The sequence below is a fragment of the Carcharodon carcharias genome, chromosome 4 (assembly GCF_017639515.1).
Source record: "Carcharodon carcharias isolate sCarCar2 chromosome 4, sCarCar2.pri, whole genome shotgun sequence".
Classification (NCBI taxonomy): Eukaryota; Metazoa; Chordata; class Chondrichthyes; order Lamniformes; family Lamnidae; genus Carcharodon; species Carcharodon carcharias.
The window spans coordinates 41,235,117-41,257,117 of record NC_054470.1 but is presented as its reverse complement, the minus strand read 5'-3'; the positions used below and the strand labels follow the sequence as shown (position 1 = coordinate 41,257,117).

The following is a 22,001-nucleotide window of genomic DNA, read 5'->3' as shown; positions in this document are numbered from 1 at the left end:
ATTTCTATATGCTATTGGTAATGCACAGAAATAGTAGGAATTCTTTTGAGAATGGGTTGCACAATTTTAAGTACGTGTTTACAACCTGCTGACAGAGACAATCTAAATTCATAACATTACACAGAATCGGTGACAAAGCAATGCTATTTTGGAAGAATCAAGAGAATATGTTCCGAACACTGAGTTAAAGAATTTCATAACACCTTTAGAAACAACCGCAAACATTAAATACCTGAGTACTTAGAAATGACACAAGCCAATAAAACAGTATTGAATTGTGCACCTTGGATTTAATTCTACATTCCTTTCACTTGTAAACCGTATTCAGTCAAAGGTCTTGAAAAATACTCTTGAGCTCTAGAAGGCAAGGCTGAGGACTCAAGTCTGATAGTTGCTGTGGGAAATAGAGGTTGAGAATGTGGCCAGGCTTGGCATTTAACAGAACCAGTGAGGATAGGCACACCCTCACAAGGGAACCCACCTGACTTGCCTGATTTTCCACTATGCACTGTGCCCAGGCAATCCAGTATATCCAGACATACAAACAAATGCATCTGCCTCAAACCTTTCAGGATCCCTTATTCTACTGGCTGTGACAAATAATAAAGAACAGTAAATAAGGATGGTTACGAGGCATTTGTTCACTTGAGCATTCCACCCACTCTCTGCCCCATCCTCATCATTTTCTTCCCTGAAAATGCCGACTACCTCCTGAGGCATTGATCAACAAACACCTTGTATCTCTTTATATCTCATCCAATTTGCCTTTATTAATTTGTGAACCTTGACAATGAGTTTTAGTGCCCAAGTCAAAATTGAATACTCCTCTATGAGTGTGCAGGGAAGGGAGCTGGCAAGCACATAGTATAGTGATAACTAAGGAAAAGAGCCAGCAGCCTACACTTAATAGATGTTACTATGGATCAGACTTTTATATTTATATTTATTTCCATATAAATTTCAAAATTATGAAACCCTTCTGATAGACTCAATGAACCACTAGAAAAATATAAGTTTTGAGATTTTACTGTGACTCTCAACTGAAAGTGGGAGAAAAATTTTGCCTGAGATATAATGTTATGAAAGTCCTGGCCCTTAACTGCTTTTATACAACAAATACTTCCTCCAGTCACTTTGCAAACAGTTGAGTGGAGTAGAGCTCAGTGTGAATGAAAAGGCTACTGCAAAGTACTTGTAGCTATTCCCCTTTCTTTTTTTGTGTCATCCTATTGATGCATTTTCCATTCATTCTTCAATATCTTCCAGAAGATTAAATCTCCCCTACACTGACACACTTCACTTAAACTGTTATTTGTTAGGCCGTGGTAAGTTTCACATTAGTTTTGTCACAACTCACTGGGGATAGTGCACTGTAATATCAAGCCCCACTGTTCTCCAAGCCACGACAAGTGTGAGAAGTTTGACCAAGCCACCAGATTGCCCCAATTTTACCTAACTGTTTAATTTAGGCTAACAGAATACACCCGGTTTGTAAACTTAATAAGTAAATAACTGTTTATTGAACAAATTGCCTTTAACTAGTGGCAAAAGAAAGAAATATGAACTGCCAACTTCTAACACTATAATTTAAAATCTACCTCCTTCTTAAATCCCTACACACACACACACGCACAAGACACACAAACCCACACACAAGACACACAAAACATTGATTTTAAGGGTGGAATAAAATAGTTCAATAGCTCCAATCCGAAGTACAGGAGTCGATGGGTTGATTTTGATCGATGTCTTCCAAATTCCTTTCGGTTCTTGTTGATGACACGAGGTGGTCTTCCAGCACTTTCAGTATTTAGTTCACTGGTGGAGAACTTGCTTTTCAATGTCTCTAACAGTGCTTTTCCACTTTTCCTTTTTACCGGGGTTTCCTCAGAGAAAGAGCAGGTTATAAAGATATGAGGATAAGAGATTTGAAATGTTTTCACTTTGCAGGCCAGGAGCTTTCTGCACTGCCCTTCACACAAAGCCTTGGTCACCTGGTTAGGAGCCAATTAAAACACTGTTGTCAGGCACCTCCCTTGGTCCGGAACTCCTTTCTGGCGCCTTCCTGTCTTTCATGGCACACTTTGTTCCAGGACTGTAACAATGTATATATCTCTCATACATAAGAAATAGTGGACATGCCCCCAACCTGCAGCCATTGCAACCCCAATCCACAGTCCAACAGAAAATAAAAAGATAGGCTCTTTACAAGTCCAACAGAAACAAAAAGACATGTTCCCTACAGTTTGTAGTTCTTTCATATTTCAGATTCTTTAAACTTCCTGCATCTTTTGCCATATTGTATTTCTTTTGTATTTTCCCTTACGAATTCATACCTTCACAATGTTGTCAAGATTCTCCAATGATCCATCGTGAAAAAATGAGTAATAACATTAATGACTTTGTTGTGCCTTCATAGCATGTATGCGTGGAATGAAATCCAATACAACTGTGTCTTTCTTGACTTATCCACAGCCTTTGACATGGTTGATCATAACAAGATGGTCCTCCAACACCTCTCCCCTGCCATCTACTTTAGTGCACTTTACTCACCTAGTTCCATTCTTATCTATTGAATCATAGTTCAAGTATCATCTGCAATGACTCCTCCTCCCACTTCATTAAGAAATAGGAACAGGAGGAGACCAAACAGCCCATCAAGCCTGCTGCACCATTTAATATGATCATGACTAATCTTGGGCTTTAACCCCACTTTCTTGTCCATTGCCCATTTCCCTTGATTCCCTGATGGTCCAAAAACCTGTCATTCAACCGTAAACTTATTCAATGATGGCATATCTCTTGGATAGAGAATTCCAAATATTCACTGTCTCTGGTGTTCCCTCCCTCACCCCAATCTATCATTGGACACTTCCTATTTATCAGAGAAATGATGGCGTAGTGGTATTATCGCATTGCCACATCTCTAAATCGCTGAACTTGCTAGATAATTTACACATTAATAATGGCCTGTGGTATTAATATGCCATTATTTTCTCAGGAAGATTTGGCTCAATATCTTTGTTAACCACTAATTTACCTTAATAGAAAGTAGGAAGGCTTAGGTTACTTATTCCAGAAGTAACAAATATGGAGAGGATCAGCTAAAACTGAGGTCAGTCTCTTGGCTGACTGCAGATGCACCAATCCCATTGCTGACATTGCTACAGATGTAACCCTATATTACTCCAACTTATCCATTGCTTCATAATGGCTGTGCAGTAGAATATTTGAATTATACCTTAAGATATACCAATAATATAGTGGGTTCTGAAGAAGATCTGCATCTTCCTATTTAATGGTTGTTAGATTATTGTATAATTAATTTAAAAGGAAACCATTACAATTTTAGGTCAGTGGATTTTCATTGACAAGTGTTAGGAATGAAAGGGTTGTCTGCTTTTTCAGAATCTATTACACCATGTTTTAAAGTAGCAGTTGCTGCTGTACCGTGCACTTTGCCATGCAACCTGGCTAATGATACAATAAAATATTCAGGAAGTGTCTTCAATACAAGCATACACACGTCAGCAATGGTATTTGAGCAACTGAATGCGGATATCACCAGCTGGCATCTGTGGTTAAACAAATCTTCATTGATGGTGATATGCATCATGTTTTGTAAGATGTCTGTCAGAAACTTGACAGGTAGTTTTTTTGTTACTGAGCGTATTGTGAAAGTTGTAGAAATGTTTACCTTCTAATTAGATTCTGTGTGCTGTATATGATTAAGGTAGGGAGGGAAGGCAATAAAGATACCTGACCCCTAATTTTTATTAACCTTTTCAAGCATTTTGCTATTTATTTTGTTCTGCTCCCTTAACCTAGGGTTGCCAGTATTAATTAACCCTGCCGCTTCTAATCTTCCCACCCCACACTCCTGCCACCACCCGACATAACCATCCTCATGGCACACTGCCTTTCCACACCAATTATAAAGTGAACAAATGCTTCTGACTGTCAGTCAAATAGCCTTTTTTTGTGATTGATAAAGACATTTTTAAGTGTCCAAAGAAAAGTTTTTAAAGCATGTTTTTAGTTCCCATATACCTTCTCTCCAGGGTTACTGCAAGCAGCATCCAGGAAATTGATCTTTAATTGCCAGAGAGTCCAGGACAATCCTGGAGGATTGCAGGCCCTGTCTTAACCCCTTTCAACTATCAACATTTCCAGATTGAGAGGGTAACTAAGCTTATTCACAGTGCAAGATGTAAAAACAAACAGAAAAGGCTTCACTTGCATATGATAGGGGTAGATGTGCTGCTATTAATTTTCAGAATTCAAGTTAGCACATTAGGGAGTGTAATTTTCTGATCTTCTGTAGAGGGAAATATTTGCCTTCATTCCATAATTTAGCACTAGGTTGGTTAAGCTGTTTCTGGTGTTTTTTCAATGCTATTGTAGAAGCATGCTCATGACAGGCAAGAGCACTGTATGCATGCCTACCCAACACCTGGACACAACTTTTTTAAAGCTATTAATCTCATTCCAACTCAATATGAATTCTTAGAGTGTAAGTGCAAATCCAATACTGTTGATGGTATGATAATCTGTGCAGCCAATTACTTATGCTAATACTTAATCTTCTTCATTCCACACTCTGCACACACCACTGAGTCCAGACCTCTTCCAGTCGGCACATAAGCAATATGTTTGACATACTGTACAAAAATCTCACAAAATTATGTATATATGTGCTGACGTGTGACCTGTTGCTTCCACTCTTTGTAGAGGCAGGCACTGCACCTGTCTGCCACTGTTTATCCCCACTCCTGCTTGATTTTTGTTTTCTCTGTCAACGCTGTTCACCTTTATACTCAATAGAATATGGCAGCCTCAAACTCTGTAATTTGGTTTAAGCATTGTAAAAGTTGCAATAGCTGGTGTCAAGAGTGTATAAAATGTCAATTGCCAAATGCAACATGAATAATTGTGCCGCCAGTCCTATCTCTCATGCAACAGGAAAAACCAGAAAGACATAATGAACACTCCAAAGGAAGAACCAGAGACTTTGTTCTAAATTATCTTAATGCTGACTCTTTGCTAGCAACGGGTGCTATCTACATCTCACTAGCATTGGCTGCACCTCAGTATCCAAGGCAGTTGGGACCAGTTAAAGAAACCAGCCACCGTAACCAAACCAGCACCATCTGAAATCAGTTCCAAATTGGCAATGCCCGACCACATTTTTGAACTACTGCCATATGACACTCCTGACCCACCAACTATGGTGGATTCCAAACAGCACTATGCCTTGCCAACAGCCTGTCAGCACTGATCAACCCATGAACGAAGTATCTCAGGAAGGTCTTCAATCGAGCCATTGTGATGAGCATGATACGCTTGTCTTCATTGACCCAGACTTTAGGACATCAGCGTAAGTGAAATGTGCCAGTAGACATAAATGCCACTATAGCAGAAATATAGGCACCCACTCACAGGAAGAATCCCTCAAACATAAGAGTTCTTTGGCACTGTATGTCATTGTGATCCCATCTCTGGCATATATATAGACTTGTTTCTAGCCTTAGAAAGCCATAAGCAGGTTTCAGCTGGGTGCAATATCTGTGAGCTTCTGTATCTTCACCCGCAATCTGCTGACTGGATTTGATTAGTGACATCCTGACCCAAATATTCTTCAGCCTCAGAGCAGTTCCATATTCCTATTTCCAACTTTTTCCAAGTTCCTTCGCTGCCAAATTATCCTGAATATATATAGCTATCTATTCTCCCCTCTAATTTCTAACTCTCCAAAACAACCTATATGTCTCCTTGCATATTGAACTGAATATGCAAGAGAAAAAAAGAATGAATGGCATTTATTTGGCACTTTTCACAACCATCAGATATCTGAAAGCACATTGCAGCCAGTGAAGTACTTTTTGAACTATAGTCACTTGTAATGTAGGAAACACAACAGTCAATTTGCATAGAGCAAACTCCCACAAACAAGAATATAATAACAATGGTCTGTTTTTTGTGATGTTTATTGAGGGAAAAACATTGGCCAGGACATGGGGTGAACTGCCCTGCTCTTCTTCAAAATTATGTCATGGGATCTTTTACATCCACCTGGGCAGGCAGATGGGGCCTTGGTTTAAGGTCTCAACAAAAAGATAGCAGCCCTGACAGTTCAACACTCAACCAGTACTACACTGGAGTGTTAGCTTTGATTTTTGTACTCAAGTCCTGGAGTAGGACTTGAACCCACAACCTTATGGCTCAGAGACGAAGTTCTACCAACTGAGCCATGGCTGACAAAAGCAGATGACGTTTAGGAAATCACAGCATGAAAGCCACGGTCATAGGAAGCATGTGTTGAAGATAGGACTACAATGTTATATTCCCAGTTCTCCAACTTACACTTCCAGTCAGTATGGCTTCTACTATCAGCGTGGCTTCTACTGGTATAACAGAATTAACTAAATAATTTCCTTCCACTACATATCCTTCCAATGTTAGCATTTTATTCCAGATGCTTCTGGTATTTGAGTAAATTAGTTGTTACTTGCTTTTTGAGCTTCATATTTTATTACTTTGTCTGAATTTACTTGCACTAATCAACCACTCCTTTACCCTTGTAGTTCTATTTATGAAAATCATTACCTCCACTGAAGAAACAAGAACCCATAAGATATGTCTCTTAGCTTTAAATTTTCTGGCCATGATCTTAACTCTCTACTGAAAACCTGACTTCTCCTTTGCTAGGTCATTTATTTCTTTGTGAATGATCTCCTCTAGTTCTCGGTACTGGTCCATTAACCTATTCCTCGGTGTCTGCACTCTTTGTGCCAGCGGTTTATTCATTGCCCTGATTAATGATATGCAATATCCCTGAGATTTGGTTGACTTGGCATTATTTCCTAAACGTCTTATAATCACGAAATAAATTCAGGTTAGAACCATTTATCCAGAAAGACCTCACAGTTTCTTGATTAATGTATCCAGTAGGTTTTTAAAATAATCTGAGGGCTTTTGACACAACTATCCAAAAGTTTATTCCATTTATTGTCCATGCTTTTTGTGAAGAAAATCTTCTCAGCATCAGTTCTAACTTTTCCTTTTACTTGGGGCAGAATTTTCTGCCTGTCAGGCGGGTGGGCCCTGCCGCCATTTTACGTGGGTGGGCCAATTAAGGCCCGCCCAACGTGACGTCCGGCGGGAAGCGCTCTGCCCTTCCTGTGCAGGCGGTGGGGTAGGAGGGGGGGGATGTGGGCGGATCCCTAAAAGTGAGAGTGCGCTCTTTTGCTCATGTGCACAAAAGAGTGCACATCTCCCCAAGGCTAAGTGCAGCCTCGGAGATTGGTTGGAGTTTGAAAAATATTAAAAATAGAAAAAAAAAATCCCTTACGTGTCCCCCTCATGTGACAATGTTGGCGGACAGGTGAAAAGGCCAAGCGACCTTTACGTTGCTTCAGAAATCTCATCCACGAGTGGGATGACGTTTCATAAAACAAATACAAACAAAATAAAAACTTTACTTTTGAATTAAAAACATGTCCCAGCTCATGTGACATATTTTATTAAATTTTTACTATCTTTATTAATTTTTTTAAAAAGCACTTCAATCTCCCTGAGGCAGCTCACTCGCGCATACGCGAACCGCATGCTAGGACTGACTCTTGCTCCTCCCCCCACCCGCAGAGGAAGCGCTGAGCTGCCGCTCACAATGCACACTGGGGAGGCCTTAATGGCCCCCACGTGAAATCGTGGTGCGGAGCTGATCATGGGCGGCAGCTGACTCCCCACCCGCCCCCACTGAGTTCGCCTGACGAGGGAAAAAGTCTGGCCCATGACTTTTTCAGCCCAATATATGGGTAAATAATAATTAACATTCAATGATTGTAACAGAGAACCAACTATTGAAATGCATCATGAGCTGCTAGGTGATCCTCCTCTTTTTGAAAAGTAAATTGAATATGAACTTGTACCAAACTGAAACCCAGCCTCTCAGCTAATAAGGTGTTTTTGTATATATAAATAAGGCAAATAAATGAACAACAAATGCTTTAAAACAGTGGAGCATACATTTCTCTACTCTTCTCTCTTTAGTAGATAATGAAGATGGCAATCATTTTCTCTTTAGTTGTAGGCTTTAAATTGTAAAGTCACTTCTCATTATGGAACAAAGATGAATAAGTGGAGTTAAGTTAAAGATCAGCCAGGATCTTTTTGAATGGTGGAATAAACTCGAAAGGTTGAATTCCTGTTCCAATGGAGCAAACTATAAATTGGAAACAAGCTCAGATATTCTGTTAGCTGATCCACACGCAAACATGGAGGTCTCAGGCTGTTATCTGCAGAACCAACAATGACTGTAGATTGCTCATGTGAAACCTAAAATGATCCCATTACAGGAGATTCCACTGGCCACCAATGAGGGCTGCAGCCCATCAGTAATCCTGACCCTTTCTTGTAGGTCTCAGACCCAATATTCCAGGCTAGGACCTGACTCTATGATTTATGTTAGGGTCATTTGGAACCATCCCTGTAAACATGCTTACAATCAGAAGTGAGACGGTGGTGTAGTGGTAATGTAACTGGACTAGTAACCCAGTGGCCCAAGCTAATACTCTAGGGACATAAGTGCAAATCCCACCATGGCATCACCATGGAATTAAAAGCTACTCTCAGTTATAGTTGACTGCCTAAAGGAAATCTGCCATCTTAACCAGGCCTACATGTGACTGTATGCCCACAGCAAGGTGGTTGACTCTGAAATGGCCTAGCAAGCTACTCGGTTGTATCAAACTGCTACAAAGCCTGATAAAAGGGAATTAAACCAGACAGACCATCCAGCATTGACCTAGGTGCCAGAAATGACAACAGCAACCTCCTTACTGACATCTGAGAACTTGTGCCAAAATTGAGAGAGCTGCTGCACATACTCTCATCATCATACCTGACAGACAATGTCCCAGACGCCACTATCACCAAACCTGGTATCGTCCTGTCCCACCGATAGGACAGCAGTGGTGGCATAGTGATATATAGTTGGGAGGGAGTAGCCCTGGGAGTCCCATAGCATCAGATCAATTATGGGCAAGGAAACCACCTGCAGGTTATCACATACTGTCCCCCAGAAGAAGTACTGAGGGTGGCAAGGGCACAGAATTCTGGGTGGGACTTCAATGTCCATCACCGGGAGTGGCTCGGTAGTACCACTACTGACCAAGCTGGTCATCCCAAAGGACATAACTCCCCCTTCCCCCCACCCCACCAGGGCTATCTGTACCTTGCTCGTCCTGCTTTCTGCCCTTAATGTTACCATTAGCACATTTCTTAGCTAATATCACCACCGTCAACACCTCTTTGTCCTTTTGTCTATGACATCTTTTGGCAATCTCCACCTATCACTGGCCCTCTATCCAGTTCTACCTGTCCCACCCCCCCCCCCTTAAACCAGCTTATATTTCACCTTGTTTCTATTTTTTCTTAGTTCTTTTGAAGAGTCATACGGACTCGAAACGTGAACTGTATTCCTTTCCGCAGATGCAGTCAGACCTGCTGAGTTTTTCCAGGTATTTTTGTTTTTGTTTTTGACATAACTGCTAGAGTGGGCCTGTGACAAGTGGTAAGAGAGTCAACAAGAGGGAAAAACCTACTTGGCCTTGTCCTTATCAATCTAGCTGTCACAGATGCATCTGTCCATGACAGCATTGGCAGGAGTGACCACCACACAGCCTTTGTGGAGACAAAGTCCCGACATCACACTGAGGATACCCTCCATTGTGTTGTGTAGCATTACCACAGTGCTAAGAGAGATAGATTTTGAATGGACCTAGCAACTCAAAACTGGGCATCCATGAGGCACTTTGGGCCAGCAGCAGCAGAATTATATTCAACCACAATCTGTAACCTCATGGCCCAGCATATCCTCTACTCTACCATTACCATCAAGCCAGGGGATCAGCCCTGGTTCAACAAAGAGTTCAGGAGGGCATGGCAGAAGCAGCAGCAGGCATACCTAAAAATGAGGTGCATCAACCTGGTGTAGCTACAACACAGGACTACTTGCATGCCAAACAACCTAAGCAGCATGCAACAGACAGAGCTAAGCGATCCATAACCAACAGATCAGATCTAAGCTCTGCAGTTCTGCCACATCCTGCCGTGAATGGTGGATGACAATTAGACAACTCACTGGAGGAGGAGGCTCCACAAATATCCCCATCCTCAATGATGGGAGAACCCAGCACATCAGTGCAAAAGATAAGGCTGAAGCATTTGCTACAATCTTCAGCCAGAAGTATCGAGTGGATGATCCATCCCCAGATGCCAGTCATCAACCAATTCAATTCACTCAATATCAAGATATCTTGATATCAAGAAAATGCTGAAGTCACTGGATAGTGCAAAGGCTAAGAGCCCTGACAACATTCCAGCAATAGTACTGAAGGCTTGTGTTCCAGAACTTGCCGCACCCCTAGCCAAGCTGTTCCAGTACAGCTGCAGCACTGGCATCTACCCAACAATGTGGAACACTGCCCAGGTATGTCCAGTCCACAAAAAGCAGGACAAATCCAACCTGGGCAATTGCTGCCTCATCAGCCTAATCTCAATCATGGGCAAAGTGATGGGGCATCAACAATGCTACCAATGTTACTTATTCAGAAATAACCTCCTCACTGACACTCAGTTTGGATTCTGCCAGGGCCACTCAACTCCTGATCTCATTACAGCCTTGGTACAAACATGGAGAAAAGAGCTGAACTCAAGAGGTGAGGTGAGAGTGACTGCCCTTGACATCAAGGCAACATTTGACCAAGTGTGGCATCAAGGACCCCTAGCAAAACTGGGGTCAGTGGGAATTGGGAAAAAACTCTCCGCTGGTCGGAGTCATACCTAGCACAAAGGAAGTTAGTTGTGGTTCTTGGAGGTCAATTATCTCAGTTCCAGTTCACTGCACGTGTTCCTCAGGGTAGTGTCCTACGCCCAATCATCTTCAACTGCTTCATCATTGACCTTCCTTCCATCATAAGGTCAGAAGTAGGGATATTCACTGATGATTGTACAATGTTCAGCATCATTCGTAACTCCTCAGATGCTGAAGCATTCAGTGATCACATGCAGAAAACCTGGACAACATTCAGGCTTGGACTGATAAGTGATAAGTTACATTCCTGTCACACTTGTTCCAGGCAATGAACGTCTCCAACAATAGAGAAGCTAAACATCCCCCCTTGACATTCAATTGCATTACCATCGCTAAATTCCCCACTATCAACACCTTGTGTGTTACCGTTGACTAGAAACTGAACTGGACCAACCATATAAATACTGTGGCTACAAGAGAAGGTCAGAGGCTGGGAATTCAACGGCAAGGAATTCACCTCGTGACTCCCCAGAGCCTGTCCACCATCCACAAGGCAGAAGTCAAGAGTGTCAGGTAATACTCTCCCTTTGTCTGGGTGAGTGTAGCTCCAACAACACTCAAGAAGCTTAACACCATCCAGGACAAAGCAGCCTGCTTGATTGGCACCCCATGCACCACCTTCAACATCCACCCTCCACTACTGACACAAAGTGGCAGCAGTGTGTACCATCTACAAGATGCACTGCAGCAACTCACCAAGGCTCCTTCGACAGCACCTTCCAAACCTGCAACCTCTACCACCAAGAAGGGCAAGGGCAGCAAGTGCATAGAAACACCACCACCTGCAATTTCCCCTCCAAACCAAACACCATCCTGATGTGGAACTATATTGCCGTTCTTCACTCTCATTGGATCAAAATCCTGGAACTCCCTTCTGAACAGCACTCTGTGTGTGCCTACACCACATAGACCGCAGCAGTTCAAGAAGGCAGCTCACCACCACCTTCTCAAGGACAATTAGGGATGGGCAATAAATGCTTGCCTATACATTTCCATGACATGCTGATTGATTAAAAAAGGCACGTGGGAAAAGAAGTTTTAATTTTCTCCAGAGTAAGTCTCCAACTATGTAGCAGAGCCAATTCCTTCAGCAACCCATTCATTGGTGGATCAACATATCTTTATTGATGGACTATTTGAACACATGTATGTCTTTACTTGCATACTGTGATATCTATTATGCTATTAAGAAAATGCTTACTGTACTCTGCTATGCAATTTGTCAGTATCGACATTGTTTCCAACTGTACTGCAGTACACCCTCTTACTCTTTACTCCATCTAAGGTGTCACTAAGCAAATGGGGATATTCAACCAGCCCGACAACTTGTGAATGTGGAACTGAGCCACAGACTATGCAACATCTCCTGCAATGCCTATCGCTAGAGGAATCCTGCACTGTTACAGATCTTGCCGAATTCAACAACAAGGTGCAGAAATGTGTCCAGTTCTGGCTGGGCCATGTGTAGACTGTCCGTGGACACGATAAGAAGACTCCATCTAGAATATACTGTGGCTGACTGATGGTTTAACTTTGCTTCCTATTTGCATGTGTGGCCTTCCCCACTTCACGGTCCCTTCCCCCCACCATTCCACAGTGTATGTAAACTATTAAGTGGAGTACGGAAGTTTAATCCTGAATACTATTTCAAGTTAAACCACAATTGCTAGTCAAGAGTTTATAAATAAAACTAGTGAAGGCATGTTCAGGGTTTTTTATAATCTTCACATCGAATCCAAACCCCATTAATTATTTTTGGGGGAAAGCTTCAAAAAGGTTTCACTTTTTCAGTTGTTCTAGACTCCTGTTTCAGGAGAGTGAAATTAATGTTTGTGGGATCATGCCCTGCGCAACTTGGATGTCATGTTTGTCTACATTACAACGGTGACCATATTTCATAAGTGCTTCAATGGCTGTGAAGCATTTTGGGATGCCTTGACACTATGAAAAGTGCTGTATAAAAATGCTGTTTCTTTTTTGTATACAGTAAAAGGCAGATGCCAATGATACAAGTAATTTAGAGATCTCACAACACAGATATATTTTCTAGTAATAAATGAAAGCCAGCATGGATTTGTTAAAGGCTATTTGTGCTTAACTGACTAGATTTGAGTTCTTTGATGAGAGAGTTGATAAGGGTACTATGGTTGATGTGTATATGGACTTTCAAAAGGTGTTTGACAAAGCAACTCCTAATAAACTTGTATGCAAAATTAAAGCCGATAGAATTAAAGGGACAGTGGCAGCGTTGATACAGAAGTGGCTGAAGGGAAGAAAGCAGAGAGTAATAGTGTAAAGTGTTGTTTTTCAGACTGGAGGGAAGTTTTTCTTGGGAAAATAAATTTATAATGCAAGTCCAACTACCTCGAGGGCAGCTGTAAGATTTGGACTAAACTCTTTATTATGTTTAATTACACTGGATAAGTCTGGAAGTTAATTGTGAGTGATGTTATCATACAAATGCTTCACATGCTTATATCAAATTCCTTTCTCCACTATTTTAACACAGGCATTTAAGCCACTTTAAATGGACCAGTGCCTCTATTTGAGTAACACAGAGAAATTTGATTAACATTACTCAGCATCAATTCCAGGCTAAAAAGACAAATTACAGATTCTTATTTTTCTACATATTTTCCAAAAAAATTCTGTGACACTCCACAAAGTCATTGTGAGACTTACTCAAAATCAAATAAGTTAAATAAAAATGTACAGGTTGATCTCACCTTACTTATCAGATCTGTACTGCTGTTGCAGCATAAGGACTATAAACATTTTCAGGAAAATAGCCAAATAATTTATGGCCAGAACTTTCACGTTGGCGTAGTGGGGCGGGACCAGCACGGCAACGTGTAAAATGACGCATAGTGACGTCGGGCGTGCATTCCGACGTCACCGCGCGTCATTCAGATCTTTCATTCGGCGGGTGGAGCCAGAGGCAGCTGCTTACCTGCCGAACTGTCAAAGGCCTGTTAAGGCCATTAGGAAACTAATTCAGATAATTAACAGGGCTGCCCGTCCAACCTTAAGGTTGACAGGCAGTTGCAGAGGCCAAGCGGCCTTCGCGTTTTTCATGTGACACTGTCACATTGAGGGGACATGTCTAAATAATTTTTAGCTCCCTTTATTCAAAGATATCAATTTGAACTTAATCTCCCTGAGGCAACTGTGTCTCAGGGAGATTTCTACACTCTTTTGGCCGCATGTGTGAAAGAGTGCAGGCCCCGACTGTCCCTCCTCCCCCCGCGAGCACTACTGACCACGTGTCACGCTGGGCGGGCCTTAATTGGCCCGCCCACGTAAAATGGCAGCGCAGAGCCAATCACAGCCAGTAATCGGCTCCATGCCCATCCACTCCCGACCAGCCCACCCGACATGGGAAAGATTCTCCCCTGTGTCAATAATTCAGGTCTGTTGGAAGATTTTAATCTCACTTTTCAACCTTAGGATCTAATGGGAGAATGAATTAGACATATAATTTAGTGGGAAAATGTTTTTTGAAGAAAGTAATAATTTTGTAGTTTCATAACATGCCATGTTTATGCTTTTTACTGCTGTAAGACCGAGGCTAAAGCTGCAGAATATGCAAAACACTGCAAGCAGCTCATGTTTTTCTGTGCTTTCTTACATCATTGTCATGAGTAATCAAAGTCATTGATGACTCTTTAACCTTGACAGGTATCAAAGGCAGCCGTAGATTTGATGAACTACTGTGAACAGCATGCACGGAATGATCCATTGCTCGTTGGAGTGCCAGCCTCTGAAAACCCTTTCAAGGATAAAAAACCTTGCACCATTCTATAGCTGCTGCAAGCCATCCTTTCGCAAACTAACCACAGCATCAGAGGACCTGCCAAGAATTTCTATTGGTAATCAGACCTTGAGAAGCAAATGCAGCTTCTGAAATGCAGGACTGCTGTGGAAATGTGTTTAAAAAAATAGGGAAAAAAAAGTTGGATTCTATTTGTTTGTCAACTAAGCATGTTTCTGGAAGTGAAGGAAAGAAGATGTTATGGTGAAGAGCAATGGAAATGGATTGCTATTTTGGACTTTTATGATAGATTTTCTGATTGTAATATTAAGATCTTAGATTTAAAAAAACTAACTCGGCAAGGATAATATCTTTGCCTAAAATTCTTGAAAAAAATTAAAAGTGTATCTGTAAAGAGTGTACATTTGGAAGATGATAATATAGTTTGGGCAATAACACATTAGATGAAGGGGAGCAATTGACTGCATCCATTGCATTTTTAAATGTCACGTTGTTCATCTTTATTGTCATTAGCAATTAGATATGTGCTGGTGTAGCAGTATAGTTTTACTTCCCCGGCCTTTTAAATTGCATATTTACACTACCAAAGTACTTGCCAAGGTAAACCGATGTAAATAATCAATGTTTTATTCATTTTTTCTTCATCTGTTTTTCTTAAGTAGACCTGGTAGTTACAATTTAACCATAAAAAATAGCCCAAACTATAGGATGATTCACAGTTGTCTTTGCTAAACAGCATGATGTAGAATTGAAAATATTTTGTTGAGCAGATGGAAATATTTCATTCCCTCAAAAGCAACACCAGGGGTCCTCTTATAAACTGTTTAAACAGTCAAGTCATGTATGTGGATTTAGGCAACTTGTTCCATCTATCTGGACATAAATTTCCTGTACTCCATTTTAAGTGAACAAATTATCCAACAATACAGGGGATAAAACTTATTTTATTGCCTTGAGAGTGTATGCACACCATATTTGAAGATCCTAAACTAAACTGTATTATAGTTCAACATAAAATGTTACATTAATTCATATTGTTAATTTATAACTCCTAGAGATCATGCTCATTGATTTTTTATTTGGAACTTAAATTCTGATCTATTATTTGCAGCATTACCCACAGTATATACTTACCATGCAGAGGGAAAAATCTGCTCAGTGGTACACCAGCAGCTGCAGATTGACAAAACTTCTGGGAATGTCGGCTTAAAATGAAAACAAAGATTAAGAAAGAAATATTTGCCCATGTGTCAAATAAGCCACAACTCTTCACATGTCCTTGTTCATTATAAGAAACCTCTTGAGGATAACAAACTGTAGTCGTGTGCCAAAAACCATCAAAATGCCAAGTGATTTATGTCATAGTGAAGTGTTAGAAAACTTTAAAAAAAACCACAAGCATTTTTTTTAAAAAAACAATTATTATTGTGTTGGAAGACAAGTGTTAAAACATTTGCCAAGATTTTTCTGTTTAACATCTTTAAACAGGTTGCATGTGCATTGTTCTTTCAGCTGCCTTGCGTTGTTGCCTTTTTATTCTCAGCTGTTAAGTGTTAGGTAAGCCTGCCATATTTATAATTAAAATTTTTTTTAAGAACCATATTGTCTCACCAAGAACACCACCATAAATTTCACTAAAAGTTACTGTATGATGAAAAGCTATTTGCATATGTCGAGTATACAGTGAACAAGATAATTTCTCATATTAAAATTCTTAAAGCATTTGAAAATGTAGTTGTGCAATAGAACATTTTCTTTAAGTAACTGGAAGTAGAAGCATGTGGTCTGTGACGGACTGTAGAATTTTGTGACACGTAACTTGCAGTGCCATGTCAATCCTACCACCTGCTCTTCTCTCTGCTTTTTCTTTCTTTTACAGTGCCTTTTTTTAGGAAAAACATAACAGAAAAGCTTTAATTACCTTTTATTAGCTGTGAAAATTAAAGTATTTCCCTTATCATGCCAAGCCCTGAACTAAATATCTGTACCTTGAAAGAGCACCAAACAGAGGCACTTAACTGAAGTAAACATTAAAATTTGCACATCTATTAACTAATTTCACAAAGCTGTTGACTGAGATTTATTCCAAAGCCTTTTAAATTGACATTTCATTACAGTATCCTGTTGCGAGTATATTTTCCCAGCTTTGTGATTGTGGATTTGTGTCACTACACTTTCATTCAAATTAATCTTGCAGATACAGATTCATAAATTAACTTCACATGTGCACAATTGACTGGAAGACTGAAAATCATGTACATTGACATGATACATTGGTGCTAAGATATACTTTGGCAAGGGATGATAGAATGGATGCTTGTGTCTCATAAATTCGGATGCAGTCTCAATTTCTAAAATGGTCCAGCAACCAGGGTCTAAGTGGATGCAAGATTCTTTCTGGAGGAAGGGTGGGAGAAAGGGGAGGAATCTGGAGGCAGAGACATCTAAAATATCCCACACGCCTCTTAGCTGCCTGCTCAGGAGCAGTATTGAAAGAAGCTTGGGAGTCTGTCACTTCCCCTTGATTTTTTTGTAGGAAATGTTAGGAGCATCAGGGTACAAAAAGCAGACGAGAAAGATTCTTTTGAATGGCATATCTCTGCCTCCCCAAAACTGAGTTTTTAAAACAGCATACAATATTAACAATCACCCTAGTGCAAGGGCACTCTTCTACTTCGTTCCTACTAGTCAGGACATGTTCTTTGAAAGTTCTTTTATATTTCTTGACTTTCTCAAATCTTTCAATGGTAAAATATGATGGGATAACACTTGCCTTTCAGTTTTCATAATTTTCTCTTGTTTTTCATATTTTTTCACAGGATTAGAGTGGTGTTTCCTCCTCGCCCTAGTTCAGCAGAGGGAATAATGGAGGTTCATTCACACCACTGGTGCCATTACAAATTGCTATGACAAGTCACTTGTAATGGGGAAAATATTTACGAATAGTATTATAAGAAAATGCATTCACAACAAGGCTTGCAACATTAAGTTGTCATGTCACCCGAGCACTTGTCTTTATGCCTACCTTCTGCTTCATTCCCTGTTGGGAATTTCACTGTAAAACCCCAATCTCCAAGCATTGTTTTCTTTCAGTATGAGATTTTAAATTCTAATCAAATCCAAGATGAAAGAACAACTTGGAAAAAAACAAAAAGAGATAGGATAGTCTCGCCTAATGTGAGCTGTACAATGTCAGATGAACTAGACTTCAGAAGTCAGCGCATCCTTCAACAACTCATACTCATCGTCCTTGTTTGAAAGTTCTGGATGATGTTATACAGAGATTAGTATAAAAACATGCAATATGTTGGTGTCCTTCAAAAGAATGGGTATGAAATATGGCTTACATTGATTATGAATGTATTTGGGAAGTATCTTACAGTTTAGGAGTCCTTGTGGCCAGACTTATATGACCTTCTCCTAGGAAGACTTTCAATTTACCATCGACCTTCCTTATGGCGCTAAGGTCACCTGACCAAACTGCTTTTGCTGCCATGTTAATATCTGCTTCACACTTTCCTGTACCACAAGTTCTGTCAGTGTGTCTGACAGGAAATTCTCTTTATTAATAACCTATTATCAGTAATTCTTTTGAGAGATTTTGCAATGCATCTTGGTTAGCATAAGATATGTCTGGAGAACAAACTTCATATTAATCTTACACAATTATTGCATATTCTTCAGTAAAACTTTTTATTTTTTGTATAAACAATATAATAATAATCCTTGAATGGGCAGAAACAAACAAAGTTTCCAATTCTTTCTGGATCCTTCACTAATTTAAGACATCAAGGATTACAGCCAGTTATTTCATGGTTCAAGAAGAGGATTGACGACCTTGTATTCACCCAGTACCTTTCATGACCTCAGGGTGTGCCAAACAATTTTATAGCAATTAAGTACTTATGAAGCATTCTTTGTTATAAGAAGATATGGCAGCCAATTGTGCACAGCAAGATCCCTCATTACCAGTGAGATAATGACCAAATAATCTGTTTTTAGTGATGTTGGTTGAGGAATAAATATTGACCAAGATAAATATCCTCTCCTTTAAAATAATACCATCTGATCTTTTACACCTGAGAAAGCAGGTGGTCCCTCAGTTTAATGTCTGATCTGAAAAGCAGCACCTCTGACAGTGCAGCACTCCCTTAGTTATTGCACTGAAATATCAGCCTAGATTATGTGCTCGTCTCTGGATTGGGGTTTGAACCCATTATGTTTGACTCAGAGGCAAGAGTGCTACCACTCAGCCTAGACTGACACCTTCAAAACAAGCAAGAGGTTTATCATTTTTGAGTGACTGTTGCCCAGAACAGTGTTATTGCTTGATCTCAAGATTTTAGCCATCAGCAGTTTGTGGAAGCCTCCTGGACTAACAACTTTTCTCCAAAGAATAGAAACTGTAACTGATCTTGAATTATCATCTGTCTCTGACATCTTGACTGTCAATCAGCAACCTAGATTTCTCAAACTCAGTCATTAGCACAATAATATCTACTTCAAGTCACTACACTAAATTTTTCCTTTGGCAATGCAAAGTAGAAAAGATTCAGTATTTGGTGCTCTGAATCATCTGTTGATTTGGCAATCTACTCACTACCTTAACTCCTGTTGTGTTTTCAGGGACTTTGAAACTTCACTGAAGGTCAGTTCTCTCAGGTTCTGCTTGTCAACAGTGTCTGTTTTTCGCCAAAAAAAAATGGCACTTCAGGAGATCTTACCCTCCTACTCACCATTTTATAAAAGGCACCCTGGAAGTCCAACCAGCATGAAATCTAAACTTCCATGCAAAGGAGCAATCCTTCTAGCCATATCATGTCAGCTAAATGTTTTAATTTTTTTTATTTGTTCATGGGATATGGGCATCGCTAGCTACATCAGCATTTATTGCCCATCCCTAATTGACCTTGAGAAGATGGTTTTGAGCTACCTCCTTGTACTGCTGCAGTCCATGTGATGTAGGCGCAGCCACAGTGCTGTTAGGAAGGGAGTTCCAGAATTTTGACTTAGCGAGGGTGAAGGAACGGTGATATAGTTCCAAATCAGGATGGTGAGTGGCTTGGAGGGAAACTTGCAGGCGGTGGTGTTCCCATGCATCTACAATTCTTAAGTGTCAGAATTCCTTTATCACAATTCTAAACTGCACACCACTGTGATCCACTATTTTATGATTCTACAGTATTTCCTTCCTAATCCATTCACATCTTACAGTGAAAGAACATTTTTTTAAAATATAAAGAAAACAAAGTTGGCCTTGTCATCACTAAGCAATGGCTTACTAGATCTCCTTAGCATAATTCCTGGTTGCTAAGTTTCATTTACCAACATTAGTTACTCACTCTACCAGAGGAACAGTTAGAATAAGTATATGAAAGTTTAGTTGTACCAACGTGCATATACACTCCAAAGGCAAAAGTAACTTTGCTTATCAGACCACATGGGAAAGTCAGTTTTAGAAGTAGTCTGCCACATGGAGGTTTATTTATTTCAAATGCTTTCATTATATGCCATGAGGTCACCTGAGAGGACAAATCCTTACTGAAGTGCCTTTGATGTGATTGGTGAAAAGCAGCAATACTGACTTGAAGATCCTAACAGAGCTGGTTTCCGCTACAGGTCTCTGATTCCCAACTGGGGGAAATCACATTTTTTGCTGTTCTACTGCTTTGGGAATCTTACCATGTGAAAGTTGTGGCTCCGGCCTCTGTAATTCAGTTCTTCAATGCAAGTCACCTAGCTCCTCCTCCTTTCTCAGTAGCTTTTATTTCATCAACATTTAGAATCAAAAGTATTCTTAAGCACGTCGTTTGTACAAGCTTAGTGAACTGGGCATCCAATATTCTACTTATTTGTAAAGGTACAGATTTAACTCATCTCTGTGTGGACAAAACTCCGCTCTAGAAAAAAAAAGGCGGTCAGTTAAATCACGTTAATAAGAAGTAAATCGGTCATACCTTTGGAAGTTCAAATATATGCTCGTGGATCTGCTTGGTTCATTTTCATGGCTGGAAATTCAAGGTAGTAAGGGGAATGAAGCTTAAGAAAAGAAAAAAACTGTACAAGCCTTTAAAATGTTAACAGAATCAAATCAATTTTATCAGGAAAACACACAATGAAGATAGGACACTTAGTTCTGAAACCTTGTGTAAAGAACAAGTCAATCACTATAGTTTATTTTGTTTTACAATTCAGATGGCATTGTGGACCCAATCCTAAATTGCACTCAAAGTCAATGATCCTTAGAGTACCAGTTTTCTGGGTTTTGGCCAGTTTACCACAGGAAGCACTTAAAACGATGAAGGTGTAACTGCCAGATCATCATTCTTTTTCTTGCCTTAACATTGATGGTAACGATGGAAAGTTATAGGATGAAAGCCACCCAGCTTAGGAGGACAGTGTGGAGGAAGGAAGACTGATAAAGGGGTTAAAATTGCAACAAAACTAATTTCAGTTCTTAATGCTCTTGCAATAGTTTATGCCCAGTTTCTGTAATCAAGGATCAGGTCATTGTCATTTGTTACTGGTGCAGATTTATACTTCAGGCTCCAGTAATGCAGCAGACACAATGCATCTGAATCTAACATCTATGTCAAGTTAGGTATTTCTTAAAGAATATTTCCTGGTTTGCATATTTGACCTAAAGGAAAATATCTTGCTTTTCACTACAGATGACAAAAATATCATGTTGAATAAAACTTGATTTGAAAGTTGTAATGAAGTGTAGCCTGCAGTAAACTATCGCAGAAGTACCCTCTCCATTTGACTTATAGTGTAAGTAGTTATTTGTGCAAATTAATAGGTGCATCTAACGTGATCTTGAAATAACCACAAAAAATGCACCAAACACTTTGAAGAAGTTATGATTTAAAATATTTTAAGCAGTGTGCATAATTCAATTCTAAGCAAAAAGGCAATTAATTTGACTGCTCTTTGTATCTGTAGATACATTTTATGTTGGTGATTGATGATCTGATGTACATATTATGATATAAAAACAGTGACTAAGACTACCTGCTCTGCTATTTGTGAATATTACACACAAAGATAAGCTGTATGTGGTTTTAGAAAAGCAACAGGAAGAAACCATAGGCTTACTATGGAGATATAATGGGGTTAATTTTGTCTTTTATGCACCAATCAGTGGAAGCCCCCATGGTTTTGAGCCCATGCTCAATTCAATTTGACATATGAGCTGAAAAGAGCCAGATAGGCATCCTGATTCAGCTTACTGAATTGAGTTTTCAAGGTCAAGCCAATTCAGCCCCTAGTATAATAGGTTATAGCGGTGGGAGGAGTTCAATTGTGAAAAGTATGGGTCTCAGAGCAGTAGCCCTGCTACTCTGGAGCTCT

General features: G+C 40.0%; 1 protein-coding gene across 3 annotated transcripts in view; it reads left to right on the top strand.

Annotated features, from left to right (window-relative positions):
* LOC121277051 (guanine nucleotide-binding protein G(I)/G(S)/G(O) subunit gamma-7) overlaps positions 1–16,378 on the top strand; it is a 294,950-nt gene extending 278,572 nt beyond the window's left edge. For all 3 annotated transcript variants that reach the window (XM_041185971.1, XM_041185969.1, XM_041185970.1), the window contains one exon: positions 14,555–16,378. In XM_041185971.1, coding sequence (XP_041041905.1) covers positions 14,555–14,680 — 126 coding nt within the window. In that variant the 3' untranslated portion in view covers positions 14,681–16,378. The remainder of the gene's footprint in view (positions 1–14,554) is intronic.
* Positions 16,379–22,001: the final 5,623 nt, after the last annotated feature.